Source organism: Trachypithecus francoisi, unplaced genomic scaffold (assembly GCF_009764315.1).
Source record: "Trachypithecus francoisi isolate TF-2019V2 unplaced genomic scaffold, Tfra_2.0 Lachesis_group12, whole genome shotgun sequence".
NCBI classification, from domain to species: domain Eukaryota; kingdom Metazoa; phylum Chordata; class Mammalia; order Primates; family Cercopithecidae; genus Trachypithecus; species Trachypithecus francoisi.
The window spans coordinates 102129728-102153779 of NW_022681457.1; the positions used below are offsets into that span (position 1 = coordinate 102129728).

The following is a 24052-nucleotide window of genomic DNA, read 5'->3' on the forward strand; positions in this document are numbered from 1 at the left end:
GAGGCTCAGAGAGACTGAGTATGGCTCAGAGACACACAAATGGGGTCACACCAAACCAGGACACGCTTCTATCCCTTTAGAACACATTTTCTGAAGTCCTTCAGAATCAACAGGCCAGGCCCCCTGGGAGGGCACAGATTTGACAGGTGTCTGGTGTGGACTCCAGGTGCATGGCTCATGCCATACCTGCAGGATGCCAGCCCTGGGAGGTGGTGGGGGCAAGGAGAGGGGGCAAGGTATGGCCCTGGTGTGTAGGTACCTGTGCCCCTTGCTAGGGGGGAAGGTTGGGGGGCGTATTCTGACCCCAACGTGTCTGGGTTGAGGAGGGAGGCTTCTCTCTCTAGCCCACAATTTACCCAGGGTCTCTGGCATGTCCAGGCACAGGCAAGTGGCCCCTTAGAGAAGGAGATGGGGAGGGAGCTAGAGAGAAGGGGAGAGAGAGAAGTGGGGAGGCAGGGGAGGGAGAGAGAGAAACAGAGAGCGGGGAGATGGAGAGACTAAGACAAGGAGAAGGAAGACAAGAGGACGCTGAAGGAGGAGGGAATGGACGAGGGGCAAGAGACAATAGGAGGAAGGAGAGAAGAGGCAGGTGTGAGGGAGGAGTCAAGTTCAGAGAGCTGAGAGGGGCAGGAAGGGTATGGGATGGGAAAGAGCAGGGCCAGTGGTGGCCCAGAGAAGCCTGACCTGGAAGGGGCCCAACCGAGCAGGGCAGGGTGGGGTGGGGAGGTTCCTAGAAGGGCTAGGGAGGGTGGCTGAGGACTGTGAGTGGGTCTGACTGTGAGAACACACTTCCGAGTGTGAGTGGGTGTAAGCGTGCACTTTCAGGCCCAGGTAGACTGGGGTGTCTTGTCTTGATCTCTTGGCTTCACACACCCTCTGCATTTTGTATTCATGAGAACTGAGCTGAAAGATTAATTCATATTTAATACAGCCTTCGCTGGCAGGATGGGGAGTAGTGCAGATTTTTTTTAAAGGCACTAGGTAAGGAAGAATTGATTGATTGATTGATTGATTGGTTGGTTTTCTCCATCCATCCATCCATCCATCCATCCATCCATCCATCCCCCACCCACTAAGCACCTCCTATGTGACAGGCACGGTGCTGGGGCAGGAGGACCAAACCAACCAACTCAATAAGCTCATTCCCACACTGGCAGCGGCAGCCTAGGATGGTGGGAAAGGTCTAATGCGGTCCTGAGTGTAAATGACAGTTCCATTAATGTGCTCTGTGAGGCTGCACAAGCCCTTCTGCTTCTTGGAACCTGTTTTCTCACTTGTAAGACAGGGTGGGCAACTCCTGCTCCTGGGGATTGAAGATGTGTATAGAACGTGCCTAGCACCACCACAGAAATTCCAAACCTCTAAGCCTGGCTTGTGGCACTGTAGCCTCCTAACCACTATCTCTAAATACTATTTTTTTCTCTCTTGAGACACGGTCTCACTCTGTTGCCCAAGGCTGGAGCGCGCTGGTGCAATCACAGCTCACTGCAGCCTAGAAACTCCAGGCTCAAGCGATCCTCCCACCTCAGCCTCCCTAGTAGCTGGAACTACAAGCATGCATCACCACACCCAGCTAATTTTTAATTTTTATATATGTGTACACACACACAAACACACACACACATATATATAATATATATATAATATATAAAATATATATAATATATAAAATATATAATATATAAAATATATATATTATATATATATAATTATATATAATATATTATATATTTTGAGACAGGGTCTCACTCTGTTGCCCAGGCTAGAGTGCAGTGGTAAGATCACGGCTCACTGTAGCCTGAACCTCCTGGCCCAAGTGATCCTCCCACCTCAGCCTCCCTAGTAGCTGGGACTACAAGCGCATACCACCACATCTGGCTTATTTTTAATTTCTTTTTAAAGATGGGGTTTCACCATGTTGCCCAGGCTGGGCTTGAACCCCTGGGCTCGAGTGATCCTCCAGGTTCAGCCTCCCAAAATGCTGAGATTACAGGTGTGAGCCACTGTGCCCGGCCTAACCATGATTCTTACAGAAGATCCTGAGCATCCGGTGGCTGCCAACTCCACAGCAGCTGCAGCTGTACAGCCTCACTAGGGTACTGGGTGGGAGGCGGGTCAGCCCTGCCCGGCCCAGGCAGCTGTGGAATGAGCACAAAGATTTGAGGGACAGGAGATGCCCTCCCCTTAGAAGCCCCACAACTACCCTGCCTCTCAGGCCTAGAACAGCCAGAGCCTCTTCAGGCTATTTCTTGTTTGTCTTCTAGATCTCTATTCTGATGGCCCTTCCTCTAGAAAGGCCTCTGGCCTCCCAGGTTCAGGGTGGACCCATCTCCATATCCTAGTCCAAGTCTCCCCAGTGGGTCCCCATAGTCCTTACTGCTCCATGCACACACTCCATCCTCTCTGTGCACCAGGGCCTCCTTGTCTCTCTCCACTGTGGGCTCCCGGGGGCAGAGGCCATGGCAGATCCCACTGTGTTCTGGCCCAGCACAATGCCTGGCACATTTCTAGAGAGGGGGGGGCATTTGCTGATCCATGGGCTGAGAGTCAGACCATATTCTACCTGGTGCTGCTTCCCCTGAGGGCCTGAAATCTACTTCCTTAGATGCCACATCCCTTTGTGGGGAAGGGCATCAGGGACTCTCCTTACTCAGGAGGTCCAAGGAATTGGGGGTGGGGCCTGGGTGATAAGGGTGGACAGGGGGATGAGACATCTCTGCTATGGACTACCTTTGTGTCCTTGAGCCAGACCTTTCTCCTCTCGGAGCCTCAGTTTCCGCAGCTGTAAACCAGGAGGGTAACTTTCATGGTGCTGTGTGGGGAAGGGCATAGTCTTCGGCCTTAGACTGGTGGCCCTGTCAAGGGGTGGCTGGTGGTGGGAGATTCTCTAGACACATCTCTCAAAGGCTGCCACTTCCCCATTCCTAGGGTCCCCACCTCCATCATATATAAAGCGTTTTGCAAATGAAACGTCAATACCCACCCCTGCAATCCAATCAATCCCCCAAAGCCCCTCCCAGGTGGAAATCCTTCTGGTGTCCACTCCACAGTAGACACAGCTGAGCTTGGCTGCCAGCTCTATCCTCCAAGAACCAAATGACCCAAGTGGGCCATCATTTCCCCCATGCACCTCCTATAGGCCAGGGTAGTCTGCCCCCCAGCCCCCTTCTCTTCTCTTCCCCAAGCTGGATTCAACACTGGGCGGGCCCCCTCCTCCACTCTCTGCCTGGACGTGACATTCACCAGCATCACTTCTGGTCCCATCTGCGAGCACCCCACCCCCCAGCAGCTAATCCCCACAAAGCCCTGCGCAGGCCCCAGCATGACAAGCAGGCCCTGCGCTGCTTGCAGCTTTGCTGAGCGTGCTCGGAGGGGCTGAGGCGGGATTCTGCGCGGCTGTCACTCTCCCCGTCCGCTCCTCTAATTGGATTCCCAACACGCAGAGGTCAGCAGAAACGCTGGGGAGAGGAGAATCAAAGGGAAGGGGCGTCTGGGAGATAAAGAGAGGCATTCTTCCTGGGCCACAAAGACTGCAGCACGAGGGGGTGGGAGGGGATCCCACGAGGGGCTGCCCATCTGGAGGGGGAAGGGGATGGGATGGGAGAGCCCAAGGCAGGCAACAGAGGCTGAGGGCCTATTTCCTCTAGGCCAGTATTTCCCTACACTGCACCTCTGCCCACATGGTGCCTTGGGCCTGTAGGCCATCCCCTCGTGTGGGGTCTAGGCATCCTCCAAGGCCTGGCCTCTCACTCCTGCCTGCTAGAGGAAGTTTTCTTGGAATGCGGTGGGAAGGTTCTGGAATCCACTGGACCTGGGTCCCAATCCTGGCTTGCCACCTGCTCTCAGTGAAGTTTGGCAAAGCCCTTGCAGTTCTCTGGGGCTCAGTTTCCTCCTCGGTGGAAGGTGGATAACACCAGCTGCCACCCAGGGTGGTGGCCGGAATAAAATGAAGGGATGTCAGCAAAATGCCTGGAGCAGAGGGCCCACAGTAAGAGGGGCATTCACGGGTGTCCCTTCCCAAAGCTCCTCTGCTGGCCTGGTGAGGACAGACACAAGCCTCTCTCCCCAGGCGAAAGTGATTCGTAAACATAACAGCCAGGACAGATGAGAGGGGAATGGTGACCCCCAGGCTAGACAGGGGCTTCACCACTCACATCTTCGCCACCACCCTGTGCCTATCAGGCAGAGGAGGAACCCGAGGCTCAGGAAATGACGGGAAATGGCCAAGGCCATACAGGTAGAAAGCAGCAGAGTCTGGCCAGGGAGCCTGGCCCCTGTACCCCTGCAGGGCTGCTGTGCCCACCTGAGCACAACAAGCAGGTCCTGTGGGTACATGTGTGTGTGCAGGCACAACCTGTGGAGGAGGCAGGCAGGCCAGGGATGGAGCCTTGCTGCAGAACAGGCCCGTTTGCTTTAAGAACATTGGAACCACTGATTTTGCTTCATGAAAGAGGCATGAATAGGACCTCAAAGGGAATTTCTAAGAGACAGAAAATCAATGGCCCTGACATCTTGGCCCCTAGAAAGAGAGAGAGAGAGAGTGTGTGTGTGTGTCACATACACACGCACACACTCCACAAATTGATCCAGTCATGTGCGTGCGCGCGCACACACACACACATATACACACACAGATAGGGCTCACATATGCTAACAAGTACCCATTTTCATGTACATCTGGCTTGATAAAATATACAGATGTACACATGAATCTGAATACCCTGGCTGATTTCCCTGTGGGTGGGCGGGCACCCATGCAAACACATATCTGCATGACCCAGTAAGCATACTCAATAGCAGTGGCGTGTACAGACGGGGACCTCCCTCCATGGCTGCACCCACACATTCTTAGGTGTGCACTTTGATCCAGCACACTCATGAGTGTGCTCCTCCCTGCACACATATGCTGGAGCAGGTCAGGCAGACATAGGAACCCACCAATACAGGGAGAGGAATGGCTCCCAGCAGGCTCCAGCGTCACCTGCACAGGCAAGCGCTATGCACGGCCCGCCCATGAAATGTACGTACATGCCCATAGCTCCAGAGACGTCCCAACTGCACCGGCAGAGTCTAGCTCAGTGGGTACACTAGTGCACATATAGGCACACAAACGACTCCCAGCAGGCCCAGCACACACGCATGCGTACCAGGGACGCTCTGTGCTGACCCAGCACGTGCATGCACATCCCTCCTGGGTCTCCAGGGAGCTCCCACAGACAGACAGCTCTGACAGCAGGGTGTGGGGGAGGGCAGCTCAGGACCAGGGTTGCCAGGGATACGGATGTGGGGCTCTCAAAGCTGCATGGCCTGCCCAGGCAGCACAGACAGGCCAGTGACCACTCTTAGGTCTTCAAATGTTGCTAATCAGATGGCAATGCCTTTGAGGGAGGGAACCGGGAACTTGAGGCTGGTTTCCTAGAATGAGCCTGTATAACCCTGACAGGTCCTAGGTCAGGCCTGCAAAGCCCCCAGGGCAGAATCTTTTCTCTCTAAGGCTGACATGAGGCTCTGGGCCCAGAATTTGCTGGGGACACAGCAACAGACATAGCTCTGCATGGCCCCTAAGCCTCGCCCAGGCCATACCTCCTGTTCCCCCAAACGACCTGTGTTCAGTGACAACCATTTACTTGCTGTGTGGCCTGGAGCAAGTCACTTGGCTTCTCTGAACCCCAGTTCCCTCGTCTACAAAAGGGGATGGTCGTGACTTCGAGCATTTAGATCGCAGGGCCAGGCTGTGACAAACAGAGCTAACATTTTCTGACCATGTGCCTCGTGCCAGGTGCTGTGCAGACATTTTCTTTTCATTATCTCCTTGAGTCTTCACAACTTGCCCTGTAATATTCCATTTACTACTGAACCCATTTTAGAGATGAGGCAATCAAGGCTCGGGTAGGTGAGTCACCTGTCCAGGGCCACACAGGTAGCAGATGTCAGAGCCAGTATTTGAACCCAGGTGGCTGGCTCCTACCTACTTTGCTAAACCTTCCTGCTTGTGGGTGTCTGGAGTGGTGGGAGGCAACACAGGGTCCTTATCCTCATGCCGCAGAAGGTCACGGCTGTCCTGATGGCTTCTCGAGGACTGCCACAAGGACCAGGTAGAACAGAATCACGGACTGGTAGGCATATTCTACAGACGGTGACACTAAGCTCCAGGGTGGGAGGAGCAGAGGGAAGTGCTCTGCCGGGGTCCCAGAACCCACATTTGTACCCAGGGACCCTGACTTTGGGAGCTGCTCCTGCACTATGCAATTCACGCATCCTGGCTGGTTAAAACAGTGCCATGACGCACGCACATATTAGGTACCTGCTGTGTGCTCGGACCTGCTTAAAACTGAGGGCTCATCCATTACCATGTCCCCCCCACTTTAGACATTTAGGCACTGCCTTGCTTTCTAGAAACTCTGCCAGTACTAGGCTGGTGCCCACCCTGAGAAACCATCCTTCCTGCAGCCGGACAATGCCTCCCTTCTCATCCTGCTCCTGTCTCCTGAGCTCCTTTGACTCCTCGGAGCCTCCATCAAACCCTGGGTAACTGGGACTACTGCTCTCATTTAACAAGAAAGAAACTGAGGCTCAGGAAAAGGATATAACCAAGTCAGTCAGTCTCATGGGTGGCTAGTGGCAGAACAGGGAGCTCTCTCTGTGCAGGGCTCCCCCGGCAACTTCCAATTCCGGGTCTGCACAGACCCAGACACACGGTGGGCTCCCACCAGCTCCTTATGACAGAACTGAGTCCCACAGCAGCTTCTGGTCTAGAACCACACTGCAGAAATTCAAAACATGGTCAGGCCAGGGTAGGGAAGGGAACGGAGCAGGAGCTGAAACTAGAGTGGTTTATTCAAAAAAAAAAAAAAAAAAAAAAGGGCAAGACTGAAAAATGCTCTCTGAGGCCGCTAGCTCCAAGAGGGATTTGAGATCTTAGGGAAATCTCAGTATCAAGAATGAGTCTCCATCCATGCTTAGAAACATCTATTCCAACCACAGACAGACCTGTGGGGCGCCGTGGCCACGTCAGTCCCTCAGGAGCCCTCCAAAGGTGGCAGGAAGAACCCATTCTCTCCGTGGGCCTTGGTTAGTAGCGTCACTCCCAGCAGGGTTGAAAGGGTCCATGTCTGAGACTGGGGTGGGTGAGACTCTGCAACAACTATTTACTGAGCACCTTCTGCGAGCTCAGCACCATCCTAGAACCTGGAAATACAGCAGTGAACAAAACAGACGAAATGGCTGCTCTCGTGGAGCCCACACTCCGCCTGGGAAAGGCAGGCTGCTGGGGAGCACAGTGGGAAATACACGGTCTGTCAGCTGGCGATTAGGACGACAGGGAGAAATAAATCACGGAAGAGGACAGGCTGCGTGCCTGTATAAAAACTGGGTGATGGGGGACCTCAGTGAGCAGGTGACATTTGGGCAGAGACCTGAAGAAGATGATGGAGCAACCACTGTGGATATCTAGGGAAAGAACATGCCCGGCAGAAGGAGGTCAGAGTGCCTGGAGAGCGGGAGGGAAGGAGGAAATGGGAGGAGACCGGTCAGAGAGGTGAGAGGAGGGAAAGATGATGGAGGGCCTTGTGAGCCATTTCTAGGAGCTTAGCTTTTGCACGGTGCAAGACTGGGAGTCTTAAAGATTCTGGCCAGACCAAGCATCCTAGGGACCGCAGACTGGAGGAGGCAGGGTGGGAGCAGGATAGAGGCGGTCAGGAGGCAGTGGAGTGAGTCTGGACTTCAGAATAGAGGTCTGGGCTGGAGTCAGCCCAGAGAAGGCATTTGAAGCTGTGGGACTGGGTGGAGTCACCCAGGGAGAGAGAAGAAGAGGACACAATACTGGGGCTTTCCAAGGTGGAGAGGTCGGGAGATGAACAGGAACTGTCCACAAAGTGCTCAGAGCGAGAGGTGGAGGCGGGTGGCACCCTGGGAGCCAGTGCGTTCCCAGAAGAGGAGCAGTCACTTTGTCAGATGCTGCTGGCAGGTCGAAGAAGACCAGGTCTGGGACATTATGTCCATGTCTCCCACTGGCTTGGCGACATGGACATCACTGGAGGCCTTGATGATGAGCTGTTTTAGTGGAATGAAGGGGACGAATGTCTGATATGAATGTGTTCATGAGCCCTAGGAATGGGAGTCAGCAGCAAGGGGGACTTCAGAATCAAACCAACCCAGTGACCCCGTTCCAGTCCCAGCTCTGACCCTTTCTAGCAATGAGCCTTGGGCAGGTCACTTCACCGTGCTAAGACTTCCTCATCTGAAGAATGGGGATAATAGCCCTTTTACTTCCTAGAGTCCTTGAGAATCCAATGAGGTAACAGTCATGAAGAAAATTTACTAATAATGAAACACAGGAAATATTCCAGCAGGACAAGTACAGGCTTTGGATTTCACTTCTGGCTCCTCTGTCCATTAGCTGTGTGACCTTGGCTTGGTTATTTAACCTCTCTGAGCTTCTGCTTCCTTTTCTGTAATAGTTGTACTCAGCTTCTGGGGACTGTAAGGATTCAGCAGAGTGTTCACCAAGCCCAAGGTAGCAGCCCGGCACAGAGTGAGCACCCAATTGATAGTGCCTGTGCCTGCCTCCTCTGGGGATTCTTATTTCTGTTACTTACAAGAAGATTCCAGCAAGAGGTACAGAGTGAGGAGTCGGACCCCAAGTTTGAGTGCCGGTCCCCAGACAAGTCATTTCATCTAACTTCTTGGGCCTCAGTTTTTATAGCTGTGAAGTTGGCAAGCTGTGGCCTTGGCCCCCTTTGTTTGGGGGATGGGAGGACAGAGAGGACAGGAGACAAAGCTCACGGGTTGCAAGTGAAATGGAAATGGCTGTGCACGCATGGCCCTCTCCTTGGCCTGTTGTCTCATTGGGCAGGCAGGTTACTGTGACCAGAAAACACACCCCGGTTATGAAAACAGCAACTTAAACCAGCCTCCACCAGGTCCCACGGGAAGAGACTGGGAAGGCCAGAGGAAGGAGCAGAAAGCCCAGCATACCAGCAAGAGCAGGAGTCCCAGGCCAGCCCACCCCACAGGGTGACCCCTAGCCCCCCAGCCATGGGGGCTACGCAGCCCATCCTCTTCTCCGATTTATTTCTCCCCATCGTCCTAATCGCTGTCTGACATACTGTGCATTTCCCACTGTGTTCTCCAGCGGCCTGTCTTTCCCAGGTGGAGGGTGGACTCCACAAGAGCAGCTATTTCATCTGTTTTGTTTGCTGCTGTATCTCCAGGTTCTAGGATGGTGCTGAGCTCACAGAAGGTGCTCAATAAATACCTGTTGCACCCACTTCCACCTCAGCATTGGTGAGACCCCCGGGCTCCTGTGAAACTCCAGAGAAGACCTTGGTCTCTGCCCTGGGTGGGAAGAGGCAGGCCAGCCTCAGTGGGAGCTCCTCACGGACCTGAGAACACACAGCTCCTGTGAAGAGGAGTGTGGGGGGTGGGGGGCGTTTGGCGGGATGGTAACAGGTCCTGGAAAACCTCCCCTGATCAGGGGAGCTGTCTGATTGGACACCTTAGAGATGACAAGGGGCTCCAGAAAGAGCCAGGCCTAGGAGCCTGCAGCGCTGGGTTCTAGTCCCGGCTTCTGCCTGACAAAGTGTCTGGGACCCTGATAAAATCATGCCTCCTTGTGGCCTCAGTTTTCCTTGTCTCTAAAATGGTGCTAATAACCTTTGCCGTGCTTCTCTCATGTGGGTATCATTTAGATCAAAATATCTCATGGAGTGAGTCCGAATGTTACACAAAAGCAGCCTCCAATCTTTTCTGGAACAAAGCAGGGTGTAAGTAAATAAATACTGTACATATGTAAGACATTATCATTACAAATGGCATTTTTCCCACCAAGCTATGGGGAAAAAGAAGCAAAACAAAACAGAAACCAGTTCAGTATGGCATGAAGGATTCTCAATAGGATTTCAGGAGGCCTGAGTTCTGATTCCAGCTCCGTATGCACCTGATAAGGTGAGTGAGCCTGGGCGAGCCACCTCCGACTCCCTGCCTTACAGCCCTGGTAGGGAATCAAACAGATGTTGGTTTTAGAGAGGCTTTGCAAGTTCTGCCAATGAAGAATTAACAACAGAGTGTTCCCTCCTCTCCAAGGCAGGGGATCTGGGATGGGAGAAGGGACTCAGGCAGGTCTTGGTTTAAGACTCTCACCTGCCATGCAGCCTTGGGTAACTCTCTTCCCCTCTCTGGGCCTCAGTTCCTCTTGTGAGGTGTGAGGTGTAGAGGCTTACGGTGGGGGGAGTGAGGATAACGGGCCCCAGGGAGGGGGGTGCCCAAACAGGGTGGGGTGAGGCCAGAGCAGACCAGTGGGGCCTGAGCCAGCTGCCGCAGAGCAATGAAAAGCTCTTAACCACACAGAATTGTTAACAGCTCCCAAATCCTGTTGTACCACAGGCTTAGAAAGGCTTAAACTGTTAAATGCATAAACTTCCTCAATAAACGGGCCTCTCTTGCCAGATTCTGAAGCCCAGCCAGATGAAAAGGCAGTGGCTGGAGGGCGGGGAACTTCCTCAGCTGTTTATGGTCCTGCTGGAGTGATCTGGAGGCAGCCGTGGGCTTTCAGGGTCCAGATGAGCCAGTCTGGGGCCAAGAGTGGACAGTGCAGGGCTCTGGGGTCAGACGGCCTGGGTTCTAACCCTACTTCTTCCTAGCTGGGTCATCTGGGACTTTTCCCCTCAATTTCCTCTTCTGTGAAATAGGGATGACCTTACCCAACCCTGTAGGGTGACTAAGGGCCAGTGGATACCACTTGTATCAGAAGAAATCAGGAGTGGAAGGCACAAAAGCATAGACCTGTCTCTGCCACCTAAGAGGGCCGTGACATTGACCAAGTCGCAGTTTCCTAGTCTGATGAGAGGATACAAGGAGGTGACTGGGCAGGAGCGGCCCACCCAAGGTGAGCATTTGGTATGTTTGGTGTGGAACAGACTGGGGGCTCTTCTCTCTGGCCAGAGGTTAGCCAGGGTTGGGGAGCCTCCTTCCCTGAGGCTTCCTTACTCCCGAGCCTTCGTCCTGGGACTGTGTTCCAGCCTGTCTCATATCTCTTGATAGGAAAGCAGCTCGTCATTCAAGGCCCAGCCCCGGGTCTCCTCCTCTCCTGAGAAGCCCTCCTCGTTGCCCCAGTAGGGTCAGCCCCCTCCTTCCTTTGAGGTTCCACAGTCCTAACCATGAGCCCCTTAGCCGGTTATCTGCCAAGTTCTTTTCACTTCCACCATCTCGGGGGGTCCTCCGCCATCTGGAGGTAGGCAGGCCAGGGTGTAGTGTTTCTGTTTCCCAGGTAAGCAAACTGAGGTTCTTTCTATCACACCCTGCTGGCCGCTCTGCATAGGGTCTACAGGATCGGGATTCAGTGGCCAGGTGGACAAGACATGGGCCTCAGGTATAAAAGGTGAGTACATTCTGGCATCCGTTCTCTTCAGGTTAATAAGTTGTCCCAGCAAGCCACAGAAAGCCAGGTTCAAATTCTAGCTTGGCTACTTAGTGGCTGTGTGGCCTTGGGCAGCTTGATGACCCTCTCTGGGCCTCAGTCTCATCATTCGTAAAATAGAGCTAATAATACCAACAGAAGTTTCAATAAGATAATGGAAGCATAGCATACACCACAGTGCGGGACGCACAGGTGGCACCTTTCACCTCCCTGTCTCGGGCCTCCTCCAGGCCTCTCAGGACTCCCCTTGCCCTCTGAGGGCAGTAGAACTGAAACCCTGGCAGCCCTTCCACCATCCTCCCTTGGCCAAGAACACCTTTCTTCTGCTCTTCCCTGGATGGCTGAACCTTGTCTGGGGATAAGCAAGAGGCCAGGGTTTAAAAAGAAAAAATCACCATCATTTCCCACCATTTTTTTTCCTGGACTAATTGCCCTTTCAACCCTGGGTTCTTCTCATCCTCCAAACCCTGGGAAAATGGCTCCTCCTCCAGGAAACCTTCTTGGCTCTCTCCCCATTCCCTCCGAAGCACCCCAAGTCTGTAGTTATGGATGGAGCTCTCTCCTGTGCCCTAGACTGGCAGCCCCAGGGAGGGTACGGAGGGCCTTCAGCATCTGGGCAGCTCCCACACCTGGCCTAGGAACTGGTACACAGCAGGTGTCCTGGAAGTGGTATTTGAGTGAAAAATGAATGAGCTGTTCTGAAGCCCAAACTGTCCCATACTTCCTACCCAGACCACTGGGAACTTGAAGACCAGAGAGAAAGAATCGTCTCATGTCCTGAGATCCAGAACCTTCCATTTAGCTGAATCAGAGAGGAGAGAGGACTGAGGTGACTGACCCCCGCCCTTCCCAGGAGCACGCACTCTGGCTGCCTCCGGGCCTTTCCATGTCCTCCTCGCCTGCCTAACTCTTGCTCCTCACTCAGCTTCCACTGGAGTGGCCCATCTTCCTGGAGGCCATCCTCTGATCGCCTGTTCCTGGCTGACGCTCCCCTGGATGGGCTGGGTGCCTCCGTCTGCTTCCACAGACCCTCCCCGCCTGCTCTGCTTTCTTCAGCATGACCCCAGTCCCCCTGTACCTTCACTGTCTGTAGAGGTATCTGTCACCATCTCTAGGCTGGGTGGGCCTTGGGGACAGGGGTCATCATGGCCATTTCCAAGGCCCCCTAATGCCTGGCACATGACACTCAACAAGTGTTAGCTTCCTCGTCCTCTATGAAGACATCATTGAGCCCTCCAAGAAGCAGAAAAATCAAGAGCTGAATGATTTCAGTGGATGTCTGATGGATGGATGTATCATAGACGGATGGATGGATGGATGGATGGATGGATGGATGGATGGATGGACGGACCAATGGATGGATAGGAAAGGGGAAGCTGGAGAGGGTGTAGAATTTTTCCCATTTTTAAGAGCAAAGGCCTGAATTACTTGAGTACACTGGCCATGGTCCCTATCCAATTCCCTTCACAAAAGGCTGGCCTGTGTGGTCTCACCCCTGGCCTGAGCCTGGGGGTCTGCCCGAGTTGTCTGTACCCCCTCCTTTTCCCTCAACTGGGTGTCTCCACCCTGTCCTTGAAGAGAAGCAGCAGAATTTTCTGTGGGGGGGGTCTAGGCCTCCCCTCCCACCCAGCATTCCAATTCTCACACCCTTCCCCAGTCAGCATAGCACAGGCTGCCAGCTGGCGGCCTCCCTCCCGGAGCCTACCCCATTGACCGCACCCCACCCCCGCAGACTCCCCCAAACACATCTGAGCCACTGGTCCAGCCTCTGTAAGAAGGGCTCGAGCTGAAAGCAGGGTGGGAAGGAAGATCCAACTCTGAAGGCCCAGAAAGGACCCCTGTCCCCTCCCTCCCTTGGCTGGGAAGCACAGGATTCTGGAGTAAAACAGAAAATAAAGCCACAGGCATAACATCTCATGCTGGAGAGCATGCCAGCAAACAGGCACTCTCAAAGGCAGCTGCTAGGAGGGTAACTCGGTCCAGCCTTTCTGGAGGGTAATTTGGCAATGTTAGTCAAAAGCTCTAAAAAAAGTGCATGCCCTTTGACCCTACAATTCCACGCCTAGAAATGTATCCTACGCAAATAGCAGCAGCCATGCAAAAAGACAGAGAAACAATGAGGCTCACCCCAGCATTTGTTTAAGATAGTGAAATACTGCAAGCAATCTATCTGTCAATCAACAGAGCAGTAGTAAATAAGTTATGGTACATTTATTCTATGGGATCCTAAGAGCTTCCCCACAATGATGTTATAGCTCTAACATGATATGCAAAGATGTCCACAAAATATTATTGTCAAAAATTCTCCTCCTGGGCATGGTGGTTCATGCCTGTAATTCTAACACTTTGGGAGGCTGAGGTGGGAGGATCATTTGTGGCCAGGAGTTCAAGACCAGCCTGGACAACATAGTGAGATACTTTCTTTCTGAAAGAAAAAATAAAAAAAGAAAAAAGAAAAAAAACTCGTGTAGTTTAAGCAGGAGTCCATTTTTTCTTAAAACAAAAAAATCAATATGTGTAAATACACATAAATCCACCTGGAAGAACCTATACCAGTTTGTTTCACAGTGCTTATTTCTAGATGATAGGATTATGGGTGATTTTAGTTTCTTCCTTTTTGCTTATCAGTAATTTCTAAAGATTCTACAAATAACCTGCATTGCTTTTGTGATAAAGAAAAGTTATTTTTTCCTCAAAATAAAAAGCTAACCAGGAAAAAAAAAAAAAGTTCACAGGCAAAGACAGTGTTCATAAAAGTCCTTAATCTTATTTTTATAACACTCTTCTGGGTATTTTCTCATTTACTCTGTATAACAGCCCTCTGTTTATTCTGTTTTGCAGATGAGAAAACAAAGGTTGGGAGAGGGTCAGTTGCTCACCCAAGGTCACACAGCTAGCAAGAGGCAGGGTTGGGGTTTGAAAGCAGGTCTCTGAAGCCAAGGTCAAGGAGAGGCCATGAGCTGGGGAGAGAGCAGGAGCTGCACAGCAGGGCAGGGCAGACAAGAGGGAGAGGCTGGGAGGAGAAACCCAGCAGCTGGGAACTGGGGAGTCTGAGCTGGAGCCAGTGAATCAACATGTGCGTGCAACCACCCTGGCTAGCAGCCCCTCTCCCCATCCAAGCTAAATATTAAAAATCCCATTACGCCTGATAGCATCGCAGTAATCAGGCTCACTGCGGAACTGCCTCCAGATCCCTCACAGATGCAGGTTGGCCACTGCGAGAGAACAGAGCAAGGTCCCCAAAGAAGGCTAGGTTGGGGGCTCCTGCTGGGCTAGTGGAAGTCGGGACTGAGGTGGGTAAGGAGAGACCAAGGAGAACAGGGATCTGGAGACAGGCAGACTTGGAGAAACTGAGGCAGGGGCACATTCACAGTCACATCTATCATACTCTGGGAAGAGTCAGAGAAACAGACTTGGGTGCAGGCGGCTGCTGCAAAGAAGGCATTCCAGGGACACCTTCTGCCACTCCCAGCAGACCTGCTGGTGGGAAGCCCCAGTGGGGACTGGCATTGGGGAGGGAACATGGCTCTTCTAAAGCCTTCCAAGATGCCCAGTCATACAAGATGCCTTCTTCTTCATGTCCTCAAAGCACTTTGCCTGCATGGACCTCATTTGTGGCAGGACCATACTCTGCCTTGTTCCCTGGGTGTCTGAGTCCCCTGCTCACCCAGGAGCCACTTTAGACCAAACCCTGAGTGTCAGGGTTTCTCAGGGATCCTCTGCCTGGAATGCTTTCCCCCAAGCCTTCTCAGGCCCATCAGTTCAATGATGTCTCTTCCGGGGAGCCCTTCCTGAAGCACGGCCACTTTTTCATCTCTATTGTTGCACAGTTCTTACCCCCTTCACTCATCACAGTCTGCAACTAGTTTATTGATTTGCTCATTGACTTTTTCTTCCGTCTTCTCCTATCCACCGACTCAGACTAAAAACTCTGGGAGGGCACTGAATGCACCTGTCTTGTTCATTTCCGTATCCGACTGCACCTGGAATGTGCCTGGCTCATAGTAGGTACGCAATACATATTTGTTAGAGGGCTAAATGGCCCACAGAGGTTACTCAAAACGTGTGTTGAATGGTTGGCTTCCCCAGGCCCCTCCCTTCTCCCACTGTGCCCTGTACACAGTAGGCACCAGAGGAAGTCAGTGAGATTGAATCAGTTTAGCCCACTCACTGTATTGGGAACTAGTAAGTCTTTGTACACCATCACCACCCACACCAGGGATGGTGGCCGCTCCCTATGAAGACTCCCCCACTCTCCATCTGCCAAGAAGACTTAATCCAGCCTTATTTTCTCTCATTTATATTAACAAAGCAATGGTTGTTTTCCTATTAAATTATATCTCAATAATAAACGCATCTTTTCAAACCACATCCTCTTAGAGATTCTGCTAATGTTCCACTGCCCCAGCGGGGATGATCCCTGAGGTGGTGTTGGGGCTGGGCTTGTGTCCTCTCTTTGGCCTGAGGTCCCAGCTTGGTCCAAACATGTGTTATATCGTGTGTCTGAGCTCATGGTCCTGGTACCGAATCATCAGGCAGGGCTGCTTGTTTTAAAATGCTGATTCCAGCTGGGCACGGTGGCTCATGCCTGTAATTCCAGCTTTTGGGAGGCCAAGGCAGGTGGATCACTTGAGGCCAGGATTTTGAGACCAGCCTGGTCAACATGGTGAAACCCCATCTCTACTAAAAATACAAAAATTAGCTGGGCATGGTGGTGCATGCCTGTAATCCCAGCTACTCAGGAGGCCGAGGCACAAGAATTGCTTGAACCCAGGAGGTGGAGCTTGTAATGAGTTGAGACTACGCCACTGCACTCCAGCCTGGGTGATAAAGCGAGACCCTGTCTCGAAACAAAAAACGAAAAACAAACCCTGCTGATTCTTGGCCCCCCATCTCAGAGCCACATTCCCAGATCTGGGGGAGAGGTTTGAGTCAGACCCAGAAACCTACACTTTAACCAACTAACCAGGTGACTCTGATCCACAATAAAGATTGAGAAGCCCTAAGCTAGAGGACGAGCAAGCACTTGACCAATGTTACTTGAATGTGAGCTGGAATCACCATTCCTGCATGTCCTGCTCCAGTGGGGTCAGTGCCTGTGGGGCTTGGCCTGCAGCAGCCTCATATCTGGGTGACAGCAGCACAGGCCACAGCAACAGCTGGTGTCCTTCTGGGTTCCCTGAGCTCATTAATCACACCCTGACTGGCCCCCACTCACACTCTGAGGATGGCTGAGCTGGGCTGGGGCCTTGGGGAGGCTGTCAGGAACAGGGGAAGATGGGTGTGGAAGGGAACCTGGAAGGGAGCCAGGGCTGGGCACACCTTACCCCTGCCCCCCCTTGCACCCTCACCATCTGCAAGGAGCAGCTCTAACTCTGAGTTGGGTGACTTGCTTTTAATGCAGAGAATATGGCAGAAGTGGCGAGATGTCACTTCCGGATTAGGTTATAAAAGATTGTAGCTTCTGTCTTGGGTGTTTGCTGGTATTCTCTCTTGGCTCTCTCACTCTGGGGAATGTCACTGCACATGCAAGAGGCCCATGTGGTGAGGGACAGAGTCCTGCCAAGAACTCCGTGAGTGACCTTAGAAGCAGACCCCTCCCTGGTCTGGCCTTCAGATGAAACCGCAGCCCCAGGCCACACCTTGAGTGCAACCTCACAGGAAAATCTGAGCCAGAAGTACCCAGCTAAGCCACATCTGGATTCCTGACCCTCAGAAACAATGAGATAATGAACGTTTGTTGTTGTTTAGAGACAAGGTCTTGCTCTGTCACCCAGGCTAGAGCGCAGTGGCATGATCATAGCTCACTATAGCCTCAAGTGATCCTCCCTCTTCAGCCTCCTGAGTAGCTGGAACTACAGATGCACACCACTACACCTGGCTAAATTTTTTCTTTTTCTTTCTTTGTAGAGACAGGGTCTCACTATGTTGCTCAGGCTGGTCTCAAACTCTTGGGCTCAAGCAATCTTCCTGCCTCAGCTTCCCAAAGTGCTAGGATTACAGGCATGAGCCACCACACCTGACCTGTTGGTTGTTTTAAACTGCTAAGTCTTGGAATAATTTTTATGCAGCAACAGGTAACGAATATATCTTCTCATCTGAACACCCCGCCTGTTGCAGTTCTTCCTACACCCCTCCTCCAGCCCTTAGCTATGGCTATACCAAACCTGCCTCCCTAATGGGCCAAGTTGATTCACGTTCCCAGGCCTTTATTCATGCAGCTCCATCCTCCAGCATTCCTGGGCCACCTACCCAAGACTCAGCTCCAATGTCACCTCCTCTGTGAAGCCTTCTGTCATTTTCTGTGCCCACTGTAGCCTGAGCAGTTCCTATTAAAACAAGTCTAACACATCACCACCTTTGTACATTTATATGTCTGTCTCTCCTGCTAGACTCTGAGCTCCAGAAGGCAGAGCCACAGTCTGATTCTTCTCTGTACTGCCTGATGCTCAGCCTAAAGTCTGACACAGAGCAGGCTCAGTAAAAGTTTGATGAATGAACAAACCATCAAAAATGAGTGGCTGGTTTCCCATTCACTTGCTCTGCCACCCACACCCTGTCTCACCACTGCCGTCTCCCAAGGTTGTGCACTTTTACACCCAAGGACGTAAAACCAAATTTGTTATCTTCCCCAAGAAACCAGCCCTTTCTCCTAACTTGCCCATTTCTTTCCTAGAACCATCACCTTCCTGCAAGCTGGAATGCCCTGTTCCCTGTGATTCTTCCCTCTCTTCCCTTTCCATCCTGTCTTCCCATCCCATCCCTTTCATTGGCAAAACATCCTTTGATCTTACCTCTCCTCTTCCCCAGCACTGGTGGATGCCCCACTCCAGGCTGCCACTGTCTCTTGAGATGACAACAATGGTTCCCCTATAGGCCCCTTCCTCCTATCTCTGGCACCCCCATCTGTCCTTCTAGGTATCTTGAAAAGCTGCCTTGCTTGTCTCAGAGGGCTAGAGGGAGGAACCACAGAGCTGGTAGATTTAACAAGCATTTTATCAGGTTGAGGATCACTGCAACCACCCCCAGGCTAAACTTTCCCTGGCTCTCCAAGGACACTGGATTAGGGTCCAAACCTTTAGCCTGGCATCTGAGGCACCCCAGGATCTGGCCTCAACCTCTGAATCCAGTGGGGAATGCAAGAGGACATGACACAGGTAGCTTCAAGTCCCCTACAGCCCCAGCACCACCACCACAGTTCACAGGCCGAGCACCTGGGCTTTGTACACATCCTCTCATTTAGTTAACATCTATTAAGCACCTCCTGTGTACTGGAAACCATCGCAAGTACTTTGCATGCATCAAGTTCCTGACTCCTCACACCAACCTAGGAAGGAGGGTTTTACACTTGGTCAAGGTGATACTGCTAGTGACTGGCAGGGGTGATTTAACCCAGGTCCTTCAACCTTCATAGCCTTCTTAGCACCAGGCTGTACCTCTCACAAACTTCTCATGTTTGCAGACCACCTTCACGGTTCTTTGCCGTACTCAAACATCACTTATACTTACTTAATAGTTCTCCTTAAGCTAAATGTGTGGCATGGTGGTTAAGAGGGTGGGTTTTGGAATCCCAGATCCTCTACTTAGTCTCTGCTTAAGCTCTCTGAACCTTAGTTTCTTCATAGACAACAGTACTTTCTGTCACAGGGTCCTTGTGAGGATTAAACGAATTAAGTCACAGAAGTGCTCAGCAGATAGTACAAGGGGGAGTCGTGGGCCTGGCTCACAGTAAAATCGCACTTCTCCATCTCTTTGAATAGGAAGTAACCTTGTGACTTGCTTTGGCCAGTGAAATGCACACAGAGGTTACAGCAGGGGCGCATTCCAGGTGGAAGCTTTAAAGCCAGTATTCCATCTGCCACACTCCTTCCATCCGTCTGCCCTGCGGATGGCAACATCCTGAATGGTGGCGCTCCATCCGTTTGACTCTCAGAGGGAGGAGTCCCAAGCTGATCCACAATGGATATGGAGCATTAAGGGGAGAAATAAACTTTTATTGTTTTGTCACTTCAGCATTGTCCGGTCTATACTGACAGAGTAAAAGCTCAAAAAATGTTAACTTATTAATATATAAATGTTACTTATTGTAACATACGTTTTCTTAAAAGGGGAACCATATCACCTTTGTAAATGAAGAAAAAGACACCACTTGACATACTCGTATGATGACGTAAACAAAAAACCTTTATCCTATGCCAACCCAGATCATCTGGAATACCACCTGCAGGATGTGCATGGATCGTTTTCAGGAAGTGCTATATTCAAGTGCCTCCCTCTAAGAAGCTGAGCGATGGTTGCCAGTTTGGAAAGCCTGGCCCTAGAGTGCCTCATGGTCAGCTCTGAGCTTCAGAGGCCAGGCCCAAGTCTGCAGCCTGAGTCTGCAGCCAAGACCAGTTCTATGCATTTTCAGGGGCACGTGCCCCACCCTGGCCCTTACCTCGGCAGACGGTGCCATTCTCAACGGCCTCGAAGCCTGCTTTGCACATGCAGCGCCCGATGGGCACCAGCCACTCGCCGTCCCCGTTACAGTAGAGCTTGATGGGCACATCCACCTCTTCCGCATTGGCGATGCAGCTGCCCCGGGCAGCCACCAGCGATGTGCTCTCAGCTCCCGACAGGGTTTCCTGGAAGATGGCACCATTCTGGATGATGCGGGGGCACTTGCGGTAGAAGACACGCACGGCGATGAGGGACATGCAGCCGCCATAGTCCTGGAAGGCCAGGTAGAAGCCGCTGCGGGACACAGGTCCAAAGCTCCGCACCTCGGTGTTGATTTTCATGACGCGGCCACCCAGGTCTACCTGGGAGAAGCTCTCGTCGGCTGCAATGGTATCCACCTTCACCCATGGATTCTCCATCCAGTTGGGGAAGGTCTTGGTGGCCGAGTCAAAGTCAGCCTCATAGTAATAGAGGTTGAAGGTCTCCTTGCAGGAGCCAGGCACGCTGGGGATGCTGCTGCAGTCACGCACCGAAAACTTCATCTCCACGTGGATGCGGTGGGCGCCACGGCGCCGGATAAACTTGGTCCGTAGCCAGTTGTTCTGGCTTGACTCAAACACGTTGCACACCTGGTACGTGCGGATTGTGTTCATGTTCTCATCGTAGCCACTCACCTCTTCCCACTGTGGGTAAAATGCTCGTCAGGTGGGGAGGTAAGGGCTCAGCCCCAGCACACACTCAGTCTAAGGTGGAAGACACAGACTCTGCCTTAGGGAATCCTCCAGTCTAATGGTGAAGACATCAGAGAATTCCCAATCTGATGGGGGAGACATGCCAATCAGGTGGGAAAGGCACACATCCTTCTCTTGGTATTCTGCTAGCTGACAGGGCAGACGTGGCCCTTATTGTCAGTGGTACACTAATCTGATAAAGGAGACAGGGACTCTGGCCAGGAAGTTCCCACCTGGAAGGGGAAAATAGGGAGAACCCTTCCCCACTTAGGGAATTCTTTCTGATGAAAGTAGACATAGCTTTGTGGTTGGGGGGGCTACCAATCTGATGGAGGAGAGAGAACCTCTGCCCTCGGAGAGCCCCTTGTCTGATCAGGGAGAGACAGCCCCTGCCCTTGGGAACTCTCAGTATGATGGAGGAAGACAGTCCTCATCCTCAGTGAACGCCTAGGATGATGGGGAGGACAGGGTCCTTCCCCATGAGAACAGCTCTGCTCTGGGGCTTTCGGCTGCTAGAATTTGCTCTCGGGTACCTGGAGGGAGGCCACCCACCCTCCCTGCCTGGGGAAGGTACTCCCGTACCCTCTCTGGGGCAGCCTGGGATCTCACAAACCCAGCAGAGAGTTGCCAAGCCTCACTGCTGCAGGGGGGCTGGGCCAGGTGGTGGAAAGTTGGGGTGGGAAGGGCCTAGGGCAGACCCGGGTTATCTCTTCACACTCATGGACCAGGCTTGTTCCCACTGCTGAGCCTTTTGCACACTTCTGTGCCCTCCTGGAGCACCGTCTCTGGTCTCCTCTGCACCAGGCTCTCTGGCTGCCTGCCTCTTGCATTCACCAACTTTCCCAAGGGCCTTCGGGAACAATCTCCCTGCGTGAGTGCCCAGTACACTCAGCCCTCTTGGGCCAGTGTCAGTGGGACAGAGAGCTTGCTGAGGGCAGCCACCCCTCCTGTCCCTCTCCTGTGTCCCCCTTGGTGTTGGCTGGCTTCACCTGGGGTAGACTCAAAGGAGCCCCAACAGCAGAGTCCCCTCTCCCATCCACATCGGGGCTGGGCACGCTAACAGAATCTCATTTCTTTGGCGTGATTATCACACATGGTCTATATGGTTAGACTCTTTTTACAGAGGACGAGGGAGTAGAGACCAGAAGTGAGGTCACTTGACCCAGGCCACACAGACCCAGAGCTGTTCATGTGCTTGCCCATGCTACCTGGAAACACAAGGACCCCAAGTGTGCCCCAGGAGTCCCGGGTTCTAGTCCCAGCTCTACTAACTTGATGAGTGGCCTTGGGCAAGCCATTTCTCCCTCCTGGGCCTCCAATTGCCAAATGTGACTGTGGGAGTGGCAGCTGATGGAAGAGGTGTCCCCCTCAAGTGGGTGTCCTTTATCCTGTGCCACTCAGATTCCCTGGGCCAAGTCTGTGCGTGTGGAGCAGGGACTGGCAGCCTGGGGAGGGTCAGGTGCGATGAAGGGTGAGTGCACACGGGGAGGGCAGGTCTGGAGCTGACTGGCTTAGCCTCTTCTTCAATGGCGACTCTGAAGCTCCCCACATTGCATTAATTTTTTTTTTTGGTGGCACCATGTGACAAAGTCAGCCCCTTGTTACAACCGCTGCTCTTCTTCAGAACTTAATTAGAACACTTAATTAGAGCACTCTGCCTTTCTCCCCTCTCTCTAATTAACATGCGGAGGCCCTGCAGCCTAAACACCCCAAATAATTGCGTCCGGGGGCCCTGCAGCCCAGCCTGGCCTCATTACTGGCAGGGTGGGGCTGTGGGCCCAGCCGCCTTCGCAGATGGAAAATTGGTGACAAGAAAGAGCCACAGAAAGCGGCCTGACCCTGGGGCCCTGCCTATTGAGAACACAGGCCTGGGGGGTGGGAGGAACGCAGTTCCCTGGGGCAGCAGCTGAGTCCCAGTGGAGCAACTGGGGTGGGGGAAGGGAAGGGCTGGGTTGTAGAGCCCAGAGCCCTCCCCAGAGACCACGGGGATGAGGGATGAATATTCAACTTCATGACAATGACAATGATGATGATGATTATAGCTCCCTTGACTGGGAGCCCAGTCTATGCCAGGCATTGTGTTAGACACTTTGCAGGAAAACCTCACAACAGTCTTGTGAGGTCTAAGACATCATCACCATTTTATAGATGAAGAAACTAAAGCTCAGAGAGATTAAGGAACTGGCCCCAAATCACACAGCTGGTAAGTGGCAGAGCTAAGACAGATTTTCAGGACTATCTGACCCCACAGCCTGTAACTTATGCCCGAATTTGCTCTTGGAGAGCTCACAGCATAGACCCTAGGATGATAAGAGCCAAAGGATGGGGAGCTTTGTGTTATGGGGACCCAGAAAGCAGGCAGAGAGGACTCAGTCATAGTCCTGAATACAAACCTTAGCCCCTCACTTATTATCTATAGGGCCCTGGGCAGGTGGCTACACCTTGCTGAGCCTCAGTTTTCTCATCTGTAAAATGGAGATAATTCCTCTCCGTGGGATTAGAGATGATGTGTATAAAGGTGCTTAATACAGTATCTGACATAGAGTGGGTACTCAGGAAATGACAGTTCACTTTCTTCATCTGTAAAATAGGGGTAGTGCGAGCACCTACTTCTCAGCCTCGCCCTAAGGATTCCACAGGATAAAGGCTGAAAGCATCCAGCCTGTTGTCATGGTAACTGGCTCCATCAATGGTAGGGGATCATGGCTCCATCAATGGTCGGAGATTGGGAGGGTGGGGCTGAGAGAGGCCTGGCTCTGGGCCCTGCAAAGGGGGAAAGGGGTTAGAATATGAGGGGGCATTCAGGCCCTGCAGCAGGGTTTGAGGGATCCTGAGGACCAATGCAAGGTTTCGGGACCACTGACTCACCCCTGATGGAGGATGCACCATCCAGCCCAGCTCAGCCGTCGCTGTAGTGGAGTCCATTAGCGTTTCTGTGGGGAGAGCAAAGAGTCACCGCCCCGCCCCACCTACCAGGTGCTGTCAATCTCTCTGTTGGGCCCTCAGCCTTCTTTACAGAGAGCCCCGCCTACTTCCACTGCCCCAGTCATCTGGCTCTAATTCTCCAGCCTGCCCTTGGTTTAGACTCCGCCTCTCTACTCCATTATCCCGCCTACCCCCACAGCCTAGCCAATCATCTAATGCCACTCCTCTAGGCCCCGCCCCTCCAGGCCAAGTCCATCCTTACATCGTGGTCAGGCTCTACCTCTCGGCCAGTATAATCCCACTAACCTAAGTACTGTCCTTCCCTTCCTTTTCTGGACGGGGAGGGTCTTACATCCACCAAACCTGGGGTCTACTGGATGGGTTTCAGAGGGTCTGCCACTAAACTCTTGGGTCTTGCCACTAAACATCAAACTCTGGGGATCTGTTTGCTTCTCAGCTTGCACGAAACTCTCAAAAACTGGAACCTGGGCCTTAGAGGGGCTGTTCTTGTGTCCCAGCTGAGACCCCCCCAGTTTCCCCT

The 24052-nt window shown here is 52.5% G+C and overlaps 1 protein-coding gene across 2 annotated transcripts in view; it reads right to left on the bottom strand.

The window, feature by feature from the left end:
• Positions 1 to 24052, bottom strand: part of EPHB2 (EPH receptor B2) — a 209603-nt gene that overhangs the window by 113795 nt on the left and 71756 nt on the right. For both annotated transcript variants that reach the window (XM_033227901.1, XM_033227900.1), the window contains exons 2-3: positions 23455 to 23519; positions 19854 to 20538 (exon numbers count right to left, since the gene is read on the bottom strand). In XM_033227901.1, the coding sequence (XP_033083792.1) occupies positions 19854 to 20538; positions 23455 to 23519 (750 nt within the window). The remainder of the gene's footprint in view (positions 1 to 19853; positions 20539 to 23454; positions 23520 to 24052) is intronic.